This window comes from Marmota marmota, unplaced genomic scaffold (genome assembly GCF_001458135.2).
Source record: "Marmota marmota marmota unplaced genomic scaffold, marMar, whole genome shotgun sequence".
In the NCBI taxonomy this organism is placed as follows: Eukaryota; Metazoa; Chordata; class Mammalia; order Rodentia; family Sciuridae; genus Marmota; species Marmota marmota.
In genome coordinates this window covers 6,459,190-6,475,396 of record NW_025999960.1, presented here as the reverse complement: position 1 = coordinate 6,475,396, position 16,207 = coordinate 6,459,190, and the positions used below count along the sequence as shown (strand labels likewise).

Here is a 16,207-nt window from a genome sequence, read left to right as displayed (position 1 = left end):
ACATACATAATAAATATGACACTGACTTGGTGTGCCACCTATTAACCCTACAAAGAATTTCCCCCCAGGAGATTTGTGAGCTCATGTTCTCTTTTATTGATGAACATTTATTTTTAAGTGTTTATATAATGGTTCATTTTCTATTTTCATTTGTGAGACTCTTCAAGAAATTTCACCCATGTATAGTATCTGAAACCTGTTTTCCCACCTTCTTTTGGATAATCAAGTGTATATGTTTTGTTTTCTTTATCAATCTTTGGGATTTCTAAGCACACTGACAATGATTTTCCCTCCACAAAGGCATATAATTTCAAAACCTTATGACATAGTAATTTAAAAACATAAATATCTGAACTCTTTGAGTACATCTGCATTGTCAGTTTTTCTCTTGTATTCGGCTTACATTGCTTTTTAATCACTTTTGTTCTATACCTCTTGGAAGATTTTTCTCTTTCAGGAACATGGAAATTAAAGTTTTTCTTTATATCTGTATTTGTCCTAATATTATACCATCTGCTTTAAATGAACATATTTTATCAATTTTTCTTCTTGCTCTGAGCTAAGTATTTGATAGATTTATCACATCTTAATTTATTCTCAGATTAGCTTAACTTCTTTAAGATAGGAAAAGTGTTTTGATAAATCTTTTTATTTCCATAGTGCTTAGCCAGTGGCATAAAGGAGAAACTCCAGAAATATTAAACTTATGAGAAACTCCCTAAAAAGCTTCACTGTTATTTACAATTCTCATTTTAAAAGTGTTGAGCTTATTAGAATTATTTTCTTACATAATTTTCTGATCTTTTGAATTCTCCTCCCTTCAATTTCTGTTCATGCAGACATTCCTCTTTTTCCCTCAGTTTTTGTTTGAAAACTTCTTTCTTAATGTAAGGTGACATACTGTGTATTATTCTTTCTTCAGCATGCTCCTTTTGACCTAGAATTACTCTCCCACATGACCTTGAGTCACGTCTTTGAGTTATTCTTCATTTCTAAGTCTTCCTTATTTGTCACAACTAAATACACTCAAACAGCTCCCAGTATTGCTTCCTTAAACTTTGCAGAGATGAAATTGTTAATGAGAAAATCCAGATATATCATGGGCTTTGCTGTTTGCAGAACACAGCTGCTAGCAGAAGCCTGATTAGTTGCTATTAGTACTAGTATTATCCCCCCTCTCCACCTCATTTTTTTGCTTATAAACAAGCAAGGAAGCAGTCTAGATTTTATTACTAATTCCTTATAAAGGCTTCTTAAAATAAGGAAAAATAACTTAGTCTCATGAGATAGAGCTCTTGAAGTGAATCTTTGTATGTTTTTTCCCCAAACTCAGGGGCATAATCAACCCATTTCCTGCTTCGAAAGGAATCAGAGCATCTCCACTTCAGTGTATTCACATAGCTGAAGGGCATACAAAAGCTGTGCTCTGTGTGGATTCTACTGATGATCTCCTCTTCACTGGATCAAAAGGTGCTAGTAGTTATTTAGTGTGGATATTTAATAGTTTTTTTTAATGGTTTAGTTTTTAACAGGCTCTAAAAATATCGAAATGTTTCAGACTAGTAAGATCTGACAATCCTGTTCAACCATCAAATACATAAAATATAAAACCATTGCATAATTGGGAAGGAATAACACCTCTGTTGATGTTTGGGAATCCGGTGGTGAGAGAATGCATCTCCCTTCATTGTTTGGGTGGTTCTGGGTTTTGTAATGCAGGTTAATATACACATTTATAAAAGGCCATTAAAATATCTAGTGGGGTAAAAGAAATAAGACAATAGCAACTATCATTTCTTGAATACTAGCTATATTATCAGAGGCTGTGAGCCACTATATAAATATATCTCATTTATTTCTCGCCACCTGAATGGATACATATTATATCTTCATGTTATAGATGAAGAAATTCAGGATTCAAGAGATTAAATTATTTTCCTGTGTAAATATAGCTAGAAAGTGGAAAAAAAAAACAGGATTAGAAACCTGGTCTACTCCTCTCTCATTCTGCACTTTTGACCCATTTGGTATAATTCCAAGCAACTAGACATTAGCTATAAATGCTCTTACAGACCATGTTTTGGGGTTTCAGGAAAGGGGAGATTATGCCTAGGTATGAGAACCAAGGAAGGCTTTGACCAGAAGCATTTAGGATGAAATGTATAGGATGCTTTGGATATTGGCATAGAAGGAAGGATAATTAAGATTACAAGGCAACATTAGCACAGACATAGCAGTTGAAGTGGGCTGTGTTTGGCAACCTAGTCCCAATTTAGTGTTGAAAGTAGAATATAAATAAGAAAAGTGGTGGACAGTGAGAAAGGGGAGATAAAAAGGAAGCATGTGCAAGGAGTGTGGTGGGCCAGTAAGAGTTCCTTAGCATTTAGAGACATTCCATGATTCAGTTTAACATGCAGACATTATTGTTCATTGTCTATAAGGGAAGCATATGGATCTAGCTAGAACTTAGGAATTGAAAATAATGGCAAGAAATTTTACAGTTAAAAAATCTGTTATTTGAAAGTATCACACTTTTCTGATGACTTAAATTTAACTCTCCAGGATAATTATATATTCAATATGTCAGCAAAACAAGGGGGAATAGTTCTGGGATTATGTTTTGGGGTCAAAATAAAAATAAAATCCACTAGTGCCTGGAAAAGAAAGGTATGTGCATATGAAAGATCAGTAAGAGTAAAGAAAGCAGTATGATTTGAAGATATTGGTTGGAGATGGCAATTTTAAATTCAGGGGCAATCTGAAGCTCAACTCAGATTGTGCTTATGACTATTTAAAAATATTTAAATATGGGTATTTAAAATTTTTACATAAATATTTTTAATACCATGTAATGCATACAACAGGACGTTCCAAACTCTGATCTGATCTATTGTACCTACCTTGCTATAAAACTGCTACAGAAGGTTAACATTGAAGTTAGGATGCCTGTTGCAGTTTAATTGAATAATTAGATTTCCTTTCCCATCTTCTTCTTGTAGAAGAGAAATTGTTTAAATAATTTTTATTGTTAAGAGAACCTAAAGTAGTTCATATTAACAGTATTTCCTCTTTTTATTTGTTTTAGATCGTACTTGTAAAGTATGGAATCTGGTCACTGGGCAAGAGATAATGTCACTTGGGGGTCATCCCAACAATGTTGTATCTGTAAAATACTGTAATTATACCAGTTTGGTCTTCACTGTGTCAACATCTTATATTAAGGTGTGGGATATCAGAGATTCAGCAAAGTGCATCCGAACACTGACGTAAGTAACTTAAAAATAGCTTAAGGGGCAGTAGTTATTTTCTTTTTTACAAAAGACAAGAAAATTTAAGGCTATGAATGCATTTTAATTGTATGTATCTATCAACTCCTCAGAGAAAGTTAAAGTTTTCATAATTAAAGTACATATAAATAAGGGGAAAATAGATTGACAAAATATAAGATCCTGGTTTTAAACAGGAAAGGATAAAATATTTATTTATAACCAAATACATATTTCATGTTTTTTCCCTTCCAAATAGTAAGAAATTACATTTCATACTATTTACTACTTGATGAAATTGAATAATTTATATTACTCACTTCAAATAAATATTAATCCTTGGAAAATGAGCTCACCCATACTTTGGTATTAGTACAAATTTTATAACTGCAGTTTGTGTTGGATAATGATATTTTGCCCTAAGATTGAACTATTTTACATAATTAAAACTAAGGCTACCTCTGCAATTGCTTAAAGGAGAAGGGAGCATTGGAAAGGTTAATTTTTACTAGTTTGTAAGTAGATTTTATTAACTTTTAGGTGCTAATTTATAATTTGAGAACTACTAATTATTTTATGTGCTGAATACAAGTCTCTTGAGGAAAGTTTTATAGAAAAATAACACTATTTCTTAAGCTAAAAACTTACCAATACAGTTGAATCACTAAACTCATATTTGAAAAGATTGTTTATAACTTAATTTAGCATTTAGCTGAGAAAATGTTTCAAAATTTAAAAAAAAATTAATATCTAGAAATTATCTGGAGAGATAGAAACAAATTTTGATTTTTTAGCACATATACTCTATATATGATTGAATTAAAGTAAGCAAAACTCAAATAATTAAAAAGATCCCAGTGCCTTTAATCCAAAATGGCAACTTTTACACACAAAAGAAATTTGGTAAGACTAGTTCACAGACAACTTCTGGAACCTGCAGACAAATGAATTATTTTTATGCATTATGTCATTTGTCTTTTCTGAATGATTTTATAGTCATCCCTATCTCAGGACTTAGACTGTCTAGTGTTATAATGGGCATTAAAGTGAAAGTTGTAAACCATGTCCTCCTGTTTCATTCGTTCATTTACTCACTACTCACTAAACATTAATTTATTTGTACCAAAACTGTGAGGGGTGCTGTGTTAGGCATCATGCATACAGTGAGAAAAGCACCTTGTTCTCTTTGCCCACAGCCATTTCCTTAGGAATTCAAGAAATTGTAAGCCAAACTCATGTCTGGAAACATGACTATCTTTGGTTTTTTTTGTGTGTGTTAAGGTCGTCAGGTCAAGTTACCCTTGGAGATGCTTGTTCTGCAAGTACCAGCCGGACAGTGGCTATTCCTTCTGGGGAGAACCAGATCAATCAAATTGCACTAAATCCATCTGGCACATTCCTCTATGCAGCTTCTGGAAATGCTGTCAGAATGTGGGATCTTAAAAGGTAGAATTAAAAAACAAATAAATGAACAAACGAACAAAACCACACTTCTTGCATATGGCACATGCAACCTCACACATTAATAATACTATACTTGTGAAATCTAATTTTATATCCTAAGACAATGTAAAATAATACATTTTTTTTTTTATTCAGCACAGCAGTCTTAGATATCTCTTCTGTCCTCATTTACAAACTCAGTTTTCTTTCTTTCTTTCTTTCTTTTTTTTTTTTTAAGTCTCCATACTGGGAAAAATGTTAGAGAGGAAGATAGAATTATTTTACAGTCTTTTGATACTTGTCTTTAAATTGAGCTGTTTAAATTGAGGAGAGGATTCTCATCCAAGTTCCACCAGAACCTTTGAAATAATTATTTTTGCAACATGAATTAAACATTCTTTATATCAACTTTTTTATTTTATACAATTTAATAACTTGGATCATAAATTCTCATGGGTTTTGTGAATATAAAATAATAAATTATAGAAAGATAAAATGTTAAGAAGACAAAGTGATTTAAAAGAAAACAAATGATAAATTGAAATGTAAGGCATTTGTCTTCCACTTAATTTTTATTTGCCATGATGTGTGAGCTTTTATCCATTAGTTGTGGGCTTGTTTTAGCTTCTTTTCTAGTTTTTGAAATTTTGGCAGGAAAGGAACCTATTTCTTCTTCTCTTCCTCCCTCCCTTCCTTCCTTCCTCCTTCCCTCCCTCCACCCCTTCCTCCCCTCCTTCCTTCATTCCTTTCATCCTTCCTTTCTTGTAAACCATGTCCTCCTGTTTTATTCATTCACTTATCCACCAAACATTAATTTATTTATGCCAAATCTGTGAGGGGTGCTCTGCTTCCTCCTCCCTCCTTCCGCCGCTCCATCTCTCCCTCCTTCCCTCTTCCCTTCCTTCCTTCATTCATTTCTTTCTTCCTTTCTTTCTGGTGGTGCTGGGGATAAACACAGGGCCTTGTGTATGCTAGGCAGATGCTTTACTGCTGAGCTACATCCCCAACCTGGGTGCATTTATTTATTACTTTACAAATATTTATTCAACACTAATTATGGCAGGCATTGCACCAACAGTATGGTAGGTCCTTGGAGTAAATACTGAGCAAGACAACTGTGGGTTCTACTGTCTTGGAGTTTGTGTTGTGATGAAGGATAAAGCTATTTACAGACTGTGACAGGATACTAGAGTGAGGCTCACAATTCAGAAATACAGAGTGCTTCTCTTCCTACAGAAAGACGTCCCTGTGTTCCAGAAGGTTGACTTGAGATAGGACTGTGAAACAGGGTCATTATCACCCTCTGACAGTTTATATCACATATTTTTCTACTAGCCAGATATCTGTCCTGGTGATTTTCATATTTTTATAATAATTGAAGTGGACCATCTATTTTCTGACATACACATACATACATATATGTGTGTCCATTGGTATATATGTCTGTATGTATGTACATATATGTATGTATATATAATATGTATGCATATATGTGTATATGTGAAAATGTGTATATATATGTAATAAAATATTTCAATTTCTCCTAATTCTTTCTGGTTTCATGATTATATTGCTGGTATTATTTTATTCAAATATAAATTGTACCTAAAAATATTAATTATATGTCTATAACCTGTTCAGATTTTTAACAGATTAAAATTTACCTAGAGGGAGTTCAAATCAACCTTAAGCAAACTTTCAAAATTTTTCTGCTTTTTTATTTACTATCTAAATGACATTAATCAACTCTCAAATAGCTAGCATAGGACTCTCCCACTTCTATCATAGAATATTCTAGTTTGGCTTTTTTTTTTTTTTTTCTGATTTGAACAGAGTTTCATTTAGATGGAACTAAAACCAAGAAGAAAATTTATTTGGCCAGGTGTGGTGGTACTTACTTGGAATCCCAGTTACTTGGCAGGCTGAGGCAAAAGGATCAAAAAATTTGAGGTGGGCTAGGCAATGTAGTGAGATCCTGTCTCAAAGTAAAAAAAAATAAAAAGGGCTGGGGTTGCAGCTTAGTGGAAAAGTACTTGTGAGAAGCCCTGGGTTCAGTTCCCCATATTGAAGAAAAGAAGGAAAGGAAGGAAATTAGTGAACAATTTTATGAGAAAATGTAGGTTATTTATGTTGAGGCTTAGCCTCATCATGCTAAGAAATATTTTCAAATAAAATCATTTTTCTTTCTTTTTAAAGGTTTCAGTCTACAGGAAAGTTAACAGGACACCTAGGCCCTGTTATGTGCCTTACTGTAGAACAGATTTCCAGTGGACAAGATCTAATCATCACTGGCTCTAAGGATCATTACATCAAAGTATGTATTAGAGTGTTGCTGAAGTATATTTTCCTATTTTTTTTCTCTTTTTTTCAGGGCCGAGGACTAAACTCAGGGCTTGCACATGCCAGGTGTATGCTCTGCCACTGAGCTAAATTCCCAACCCCTTTATTTGCCAGTTAAATGATAGGTTTGAAGTACTCCAATTCACGTAGAAACCCCTTCTCTCTTTGTTTGTTTGTTTGTTTTGTGGTGGTGGGGATTAAACCCAGAGCCTTGTGCATGTGAGGCAAGCACTCTACTAACTGAGCTATATCCCCAGCCCTATAGGACCCCCTTCCCTTCTCTTGACAAATTTTCTTGTTTCCTTTTTCTAGGCTTTGCTTTTTTCTTCCTATTTTTTCCTCATTCACAGTCACTGATTTCACTATTATTTAATCATATATCTTCATTTTTCATAGGATATAGATTGGGAGAGATTTCAAAGATCTTTTAGCTTAGTCTTCCAATGAATAATTAAATTCATTATTAACATCTTTTATGTAGAACATTTATAGCCTTTAGAATTTTATGTAATTAACAGATAAGATGTTAATAGATAAATAGTTTCTATCTAGAAGTGTTGGGTTTGAGATCCCAACAGAGGACATCCATATGCAGCCAAGGGGCCATTAGAAAGCGAGTCATAGTTCCAGATAAGCAATGACTAAGATGTAGTTTTGGGAGCCATTCAAGTAGAAGCAGATATTCCAAGAATTCTCATTGATGACACAGCCAAGGGAGAGAGTAGCTCAAAGCTCTGTGCATAGGAAATGGGCTGAGAGGGAAAGAGTGATGAAGGAGAGGCCATTGATACAGTGGTAGGAGTTCCAGTCAGAGCCTAGAAGTGAGCCTTGGAAAGCAGTAAGCACATGCCAGCCTCTGATGGAGAAGGAAGGGCAGGAGCATGTGTGAAGATGAAGAGAAACAGCACGGAGGGAAGAATCCAGAGTGTTTTGGATCATGCAAGTCTTCTTAGGAAGGCCTCTGCCATTGCTAGAAGAGATAAAGGCAACTCAGAAAAGCACAGAGGTTTTGAACAGCAGCTTTGGGGAACTAGAGATGGCCCCCAGGACTGCAGATCACCTAATATTGGTTAAATAACAGCCATATGGCTTTTTGAATTTCAACTGGATTGAATGTAGTATTTTAAATTACTGAACTTGTCATTTATTTACTTATACATTTATTTTTATTTTTTTGAATTTTAATATTTATTTATTTATTTATTTATTTTATTATTATTAGTTGTTCAAAACATTACATAGCTCTTGACATCATATTTCATACATTTGATTCAAGTGGTTTACTTATACGTGAAAAAATCTGGTTGGCTTTTTTTGAAAGCATGTGACATACAGGCCAAACTGGTGTGAATAAGGCTGAGTTCACCCTCAGTCATTCATATCAGATTAATTCATTTAACTTAGTAAAATATTACAACAAACTATGTATGATTTGTGTATGTATATGTGTTTCTATAAATGTGCACGTATACTTATTTAAAACTTAAATGGAATAACTGCTTTCTATCTGCCTTTCTTTTAAAAATAGATGTTTGATGTAACTGAGGGGGCTCTTGGAACTGTGAGTCCCACACACAATTTTGAACCCCCTCATTATGATGGCATAGAAGCGCTAACCATTCAAGGGGATAATCTATTTAGTGGGTCCAGAGATAATGGAATCAAGAAATGGGACTTAGCTCAAAAAGACCTTCTTCAGGTAATGCTGAACTTTTTCACGGTGTGAAGTAAGCATTTCAAAACCCCCCAGTACTCTATTATAAGAATTCAAAGAGCTTCTATATAGATTTTTATTGTTTAACAATAACATTAATCAGGACTCCCTCTTAAAAAATGGTTTATTGTCAAGTACCACAGTTACTAATTGGTAGAAGGGCATCACTCAACACTTAATACCTGCTAAATAAGAGATCAGATACTGGTAAGAGTTGAAAGATCTGGAATTGCCCTACATACATCATATATGTTAAATATAATAATCCCTGGAGTAGAGCAGTTGCAGTTTCTCATTTTGTTTTGCTTTTTCTACATATATTCCACAGTAGCATGTTTAGTTAAGGTTAAGAGTAATACCCATGATTTCTCAACTATAGGAGTATTCTCATGCATCCAGGAGTAGTGGTGCTCTCATTTCCCACAGAATGGATAGTTTGTTGTCAGTTAAATTCAAATATTTATGCATCTTTCTAACAGAGGAAGAAATTAGATGAAGTTGTTTACAATTTCAGGCTTTTCCTTACATATTTATGCCATATATATGCTCACGCACACACACACATGTATGCATTACAGTTGCTAGCACTTTCTTGCTTGCAACCAGCAGATGAAGACAAAAAGAACAAGTAGCATGAATATTAATAGAAAAACTTGACAACAGATGCACATACTGCATTAGAAGCTTTTCTTTTATAGATATACATTCATGGTTCTGATTTTCATATTGTGCATATAAATATATTTATGCATAGACTGTGGCTATATAGTCTTGTTTTTGTAAGTGTTATTTATTCATTATGAAATATGTAGATTGCATATGATCTTCAGCAAAAAACTTGAGGCCTCTACATTCTCCACCCAAGGTTTGAACCAATGTTTTTATGAAGTAGGTCTTGTAATCTACATAGGACATTGTAGTTTTCAAGCTCATTTTATTAGATACATAATAAATTTGGAGAAAGAAGAGATACTTACTGCTCATGAGAAGGATGTGATGTTTGAAAAATCCTGTAAGCATTCTGAGTTTTTTTTTTTTTTAGAATCAACAGATTATTAACATTATAAGTCTTCAATACTGATAATAATTATGGAGATTAGTGAGCAAATTTGGGAGCAAATTACAAATTCATTTCTTTACATCACTCAGTGACTACCTAGAAAATGGACTTTTATAATTTTCACACCACTTAGCATTGTAAATATTGAGTTTTATTAATAAAAGTATAACTTATTTTGGTATGAAAATGTCAGTTTGGAAGGGGCCCCTTAAGCTCCTTATTTGTCTTTTTCCTTTCAGCAAGTTCCTAATGCTCATAAAGATTGGGTCTGTGCCCTGGGAGTGGTGCCAGGCCACCCACTTTTGCTCAGTGGCTGCAGAGGGGGCATTTTGAAGCTCTGGAACATGGATACTTTTGTGCCAGTTGGAGAGATGAAGGGTCATGATAGTCCCATCAATGCCATATGTGTTAATTCTACCCACATTTTTACTGCAGCTGAGTAAGTTTTTCCCATGTGCTTTTGCTCTTCATTGGTTGCTTGTGTTCAGATTTAATAAATATTAAAAGTTATGAATATCTAACATGAGAACCGTCTTTTATTACAGCCATACTAATGTCTGTTTTAAGATGCCTATTTTATATTTTTTGATGTACACTGAGAGCAATGAATTGAGGCTCCTAAGTTATAAAACAGTAATGTCAGTCCTGTACTAACACTCTGTTTATGATAGCAGGTCTGCTGCAAGATATTTTATTAGTGATTTTAATTTCTAAAAATGAGTTTATAGACAAGTGATTTTAAAGATTTTCATTTTCAGAGAGGCAACAATTTTGCCATCCTTCATATTTAGAACAAATTATTTTTCAAAAATTTCTCTGTGATTCTTCTTCTCTTTAAAGTAAAAAAACATAGTAATACAATCTGCTCCCTCCCTGTATGGATGACTGGATTGATGGGTTCATTTGTTTGTTCATTTGTTCACAGTGAATCTCCTATGTGCCCAGCACTGTTCTAGACTCTTGGGAATACATCAGTGAACAAAATACATACAAACTCTAGTTTGCATCCTAATGATAAAAAACAAAAATTAAACAAGTCAAAATATGTTAGATGGTAAGAAGTGCAATGGTGAAAACTAAGGCAGGGGAAGGTTACAAAATAGAGTGGTCAGTGAAAGTGACATATAAGAAGATGTTTGAATGAGATAGAGAAAAGATGTTATGACCCTAAAAATGACATACTCAGTATATGAGTCTTTGGAAAGGAAAGCATGTATTATAATGTGAGATATTGGTCTCGTTCAAATATAATGTATTTTTTCATGAATATCTATCTTAGAAAATCTCCCTATCTCATTTGTGCATGGCTATGTTAATTTAATTTGAACATCACCTTGATTCAGTCTATCCCAAATGCATTTTAATTTTGAAACCTCTACTTTATTTCTGTGCCATTTCTTATTAGTTAGGCTGTTTCTATTGAATCTTTCTTTTCATTTGGATCTATTTATTTTCATATTTAAGGAACATCGAAGCCAATTTATTTTGTTTTGCTAAGGTGATGACCTTTGATGCTTCATAATGTTTGTAAAATATGCTATGTTCTTAAGAGTGTCTACTTTTGCTATTTCCTTGGAAACTTATGTCCTTGGTAATTTACTGAAAATGATATACTCCAAGTTGTGGGATACTCAATACAAGACTAAGCATTGTGTTATCACTGAGTCCTGGGGGCTGATGTATGATATAAGTATACCTACCTCTCTTTCATGATATGATCTCTTTTTCAAGAGCTAAACTTTTTTTTTTTCAGTTTAAGCAAGACATATCAGATGCAATTTTATATATATATATATATATATATATATATATATATATGTTTTCTATATATATATATATATAAGTTTTCAAAATCAAGAATATAGCCAATAAAATCAAAAGTCCCCCACTTTTTTTTTTGGTGGTGGTGTTTGGGGGTTAAACCCAGGACCTCAGGCATGTTAGTCAAGTGCTCTACCACTGAGCTGCATCTCCAGCACATTTTTTTTTGGTGGTGGTGTTTGGGGGTTGAACCCAGGACCTCAGGCATGTTAGTCAAGTGCTCTACCACTGAGCTGCATCTCCAGCACAAAAGGCTTGTTTTATTTTATTTTTACTTTTCATTAGAGCTTATAGTTATACATAGTAATTGGATTCATTTTGACAAACTCACACATGCATGGAAATGGATTTCAGTTAATGAACCCTCCTCCACTTTTCTTCCCATCCTCCCTCCCCTATCCCATTCTCCTTCCTCTACTCTATTAGACTTCCTTTTGTTTTTCTACTAATTTATATTTGATTGGTTTTTTATATTATCTTATCCTTCCCTCCACCTTTATTTTATTCTAGCTTCCACATATGAGGAAAAAAAATCTGTTGAGTATGAGGTTTTCCATTTCCATCCACTTACTTGCAAATGCCGTAATTTCATTCTTTTTTTTTTATGGCTGAGTAGAACTACATTGTATGTGTGTGTGTGCATGTATACATATATGTAATATATATACACACATATATATATGCACACACATATACTACAATTATCAATCCATTCATCTGTTGATAGGCATCTAGGTTGATTTCATAATTTAGCTATTATGAATTGCATTGCTGTAAACATTGATGTGGCCGTATCTCTGTAGTATGCCGTGTTAGATGTTTTGGGAAAATACCAAGGACTGGGACAACTGGGTCATATGATGGTTCCATCCCTAGTTTTTTGAGGAATCTCCATACTGGTTTCCAGAGTGATTGTACTAGTCTGTAATTTCACCAACAATTTGCAAGTGTATCTTTTCCCCAACAACCTCTCCAGCATTTATTTTTGTTGTATTCTTGATCATTGACATTTTGATTGGAGTGAGAGAAACTCAGATGGCAGTTTTGATTTACATTTTCCTGATTGCTAGAGATTTTTGAACATTTTTTTTCATATATTTGTTGGACATTTGTGCTTCTTTTTTTGAGAAGTTTCTGTTTAGTTTTTTTCTCATTCATTGATTAGATTTTTTGAGTTAAGTTTTTTGAGTTCTTTGTGTATTCTGAATATCAATCCCCTTTCAGAGGAATATCTGCCCTATATGTTCTCCCATTCTGTAGGCTCTCTCTTCACACTTTAATTATTTCCTTTGCTATGGAGAAGGTTTTTAGTTTGATGGCATCTCACTTATTGAGATGCCAAATAAACTTAATAAAATAAAATCACTTGATTTTATTTCTTGTGCTTTTTGGGTCTTGTTAAATAAGTTGGTGCCAGTACCTATAATCAAGTGTTGACCTATGTTTTCTTCAGCACTTATACAGTTTCAGGTCTCATTCCTAAGTTTTTGATTCATTTCAATTTGAGTTTTGTGCAAGGTGAGAGAGAGTTGTCTCATTTCATTTTTCTACATATGGCTAAATAGTTTTCCCAGCATCATTTGTTAAAAAGCCTGTATTTTCTTGAAGATATATTTTTGGCAACTTTGTCAAATATTGGATGGTTATAGGTATGTGGATTTGTCTCTATGTCTTCTATTCTGTTCCTTTGGTCTTTGTGTCTCTTTTGATGGACATACCATGCTGTTTTGTTACTGCAGCTCTGTAGCATAATTTCAGATCAGGTATTTTGATTGCCTCCTGTTTTTCTTTTTTTAGTAATACTCTGGCTATTCTGGGTCTCTTTTTCTTCAAAATAAATTTAAGAATTTTTTTTCTGATTCTGTAAAGATTGTTACTGGTAGTTGGATGCGGATTGCATTGAATATATATATTGCTTTTGATAATATGGCCATTTTGACAATGTTAAGTCTGCCTATCCAAGAACATGGGATATCTTTCTATTTCCTAAGGTCCCCTCTTCAGTGTTCTATAATTTTCATTGTATAGCCTTTCTACCTCTTTGGGTAGATTAATTCCAAAGTATTTAATTTTTTTGAGGTTATTGTAAATGGGATAGTTTTCCTGATTTCTTCCTTGGCTGAATAATGTAGGAGTGTAGGAAAATTATTGATTTAATGGGTGCTGATCTTGTATCCTGCTATTCTGCTAAACTCATTTATAAGTCTTCTGATGGAGTTTTTTTGGTCTTTTAGATAAAGGATCACATTGTTGGCAAATAGAGTTTGACTTCTTTTTTTCCTATTTGTATTCCTATAATTTTTTTTTTGCCTGATCTCTATGGCTAATGATTTGAGGACTATATTGAATAGGAGTGGCAAGAATGGATGCCTTATCTTGTTCCTGATTTTAGAGGAAATGCTTTTACTTTTTCTCCAGTTAGTATGATATTGGCTTTGGGTTTGTTATAAATGGCCTTTATGACTCTGGAAGACTTTTAATTACTGTTCTAATTTTATTAATTACTATTGGTATGCTTAGGTTTTATAATATCTTCCTGGTTCAATTTGACCAGAACCTATATGTGTAGAAATTTGTCAGTGTATTCCAGATTTTTCATCTCATTGGAGTATAAATTTTCAAAATAGGTTCTGTTAATCCTCTGAATTTTAGAAGGATCTGTAGAGATTTGTTTCTTCTCACTTTTTCTTTCATTTATCTTTTCAAAGAACCAACTCTCCTTTGCATTGATGCTGTGTATTGTTTTTTCATCTCAATTTCATTGATTTTGGCTCTGATCTTAATGATTTCCTGCCTTCTATGGTCTTGGAGATTAGTTTGTTCTTCTTTTTCTAAGGCATTGAGGTGAAGCATATGCTTATTTATTTGGGATCTCTCTAATTTTGTGAAATATTCATTCATGCTATAAATTTTCCTCTTAGAACTGCTTTCATGCTGTCCCAAAGATTTTGATATGTTTTTATCTCTCCTCTCATTTGTTTCTAAGAATTTCTTGTTTGCTATTCTCATTTCTTTTTTGATCCATTCTTCATTTAATAGAGTATTATAATTTCCATGTGTTTATGTGGTTTCTATTATTTTTCTTGATATTGATTTCTAGCTTCATTTCATTATGATCTGATAGGATACATGGTATTACATGTATTTTTTTTTGTATTTGCTAAGATTTACTTTGTGGCCTAAAATATGATCTATTTTGAGAAAAGTTCAATGTGCAGCTAAGAAGAAATTAAATTCAATATTTTGGGATGGAATAGTCTCTGGATATTTCTGAGGTTCATTTGGTTTATTGCACTGTTTAGGATGGAGATATCATTGTTAATTTTATGTTTTGATGACTTTTCTATTTGTAATAATGGTGTATTGAAATCACCCAGTATTATTGTGTTGGATGTCTGTGTGGGATTTAATCTCATGGAGTATTTTCCCACGCAATTGGGTGAATTGACATTTGGGGCATAAATGTTTTTATATCTTATTATTGAATTGTTCCCTTATCTAGGATGTAATGACCTTCTTTTACTTTTCTGATTATTTTTTTGCTTGAAATCTACTTTGTCAGATATGAGAATAGCTACTCCTTTTTGTTTTCTTGGACCATATGCATGGAATATTATTTTCCATCCTTTTACCTCAGCCGGTGGATGTCTTTCCCTATAAGATGAGTCTTATAAACAGCATGTTATTGGATTTTGTTTTTTAATTCATTCTGCTAATCTGTGTCTTTAATTTGAGGAGTTGGGACCATTAACATTCAGCATTAGTATGAATATGTATTTGTGGTTTTCTGCCATTTTGATTTTTTTTGCTATATTTTATCCTATCTTGATTCTCATTTAGTGGATTATTCTTCTATTGAACTTCTGTTTGGGACCTTTGGGCATTGTTTTTTATTTCCTTGGTGTGCCGTTTATCATTGAGTAGTCTTTTAGTGCTGATTTAGTGCTCATGGATTCTTTATTTTTATTATTTTATTTTTTATTTCCACCTTGAATTTGAAATCGAGTTTTGATGGTTATAGTAACCTTGGCTAACAGTTGTTTTCTTTTAAGGCTTGGAATGTCTCATTCCAAGGCCTCCTTGATGTTAGGGTCTGAGCTGATAAATTAGAAATAAGCCTTATTGATTTCCTTTTAAATGTGATCCGATGTTTGTTTCTTGTGGCTTTTAATATTCTTTTCTTATTTTCTATGTTAAGAATTTTGTTTATGATATGTCCTGGTGAACTTTATATTTGAGTAGGTATATTTGGGGTCTTGTAAGTCTCCTAAATATAGATTTATCATTTTTAAATCATTTCTGATGTAGAAAAGTTTTTTGTAACTATCTCATTAATAATGTTCGTTAGGCCCTTAGTTTGCATTTTGATGTTCTCTTTTATCCCAATGATTCTCAGATTTGGTTTTTCAAAGTTGTCTCAGAGTTCTTATATATTCTGGTCATGTTCTATACATTTTTTTTTCCTTTATTTCCTTCTGTGAAGTAAAGGTCAGATAGCCTGTCTTCAAGACCTAAAGTTCTGTGTTCAAGGGATGAGATTCTATTCAGTCTGTTTGCTATGCC

General features: G+C 33.2%; 1 protein-coding gene across 1 annotated transcript in view; it reads left to right on the top strand.

Moving 5' to 3' along the window:
• Positions 1-10,292, top strand: part of Kif21a (kinesin family member 21A) — a gene marked incomplete at its 5' end in the record, with an annotated part of 61,958 nt that extends 51,666 nt beyond the window's left edge. The window contains 6 exons of the mRNA XM_048802440.1: positions 1,334-1,470; positions 3,086-3,266; positions 4,548-4,712; positions 6,906-7,023; positions 8,578-8,748; positions 10,063-10,292. Of these exons, the coding sequence (XP_048658397.1) occupies positions 1,334-1,470; positions 3,086-3,266; positions 4,548-4,712; positions 6,906-7,023; positions 8,578-8,748; positions 10,063-10,266 (976 nt within the window). The remainder of the gene's footprint in view (positions 1-1,333; positions 1,471-3,085; positions 3,267-4,547; positions 4,713-6,905; positions 7,024-8,577; positions 8,749-10,062) is intronic.
• Positions 10,293-16,207: the final 5,915 nt, after the last annotated feature.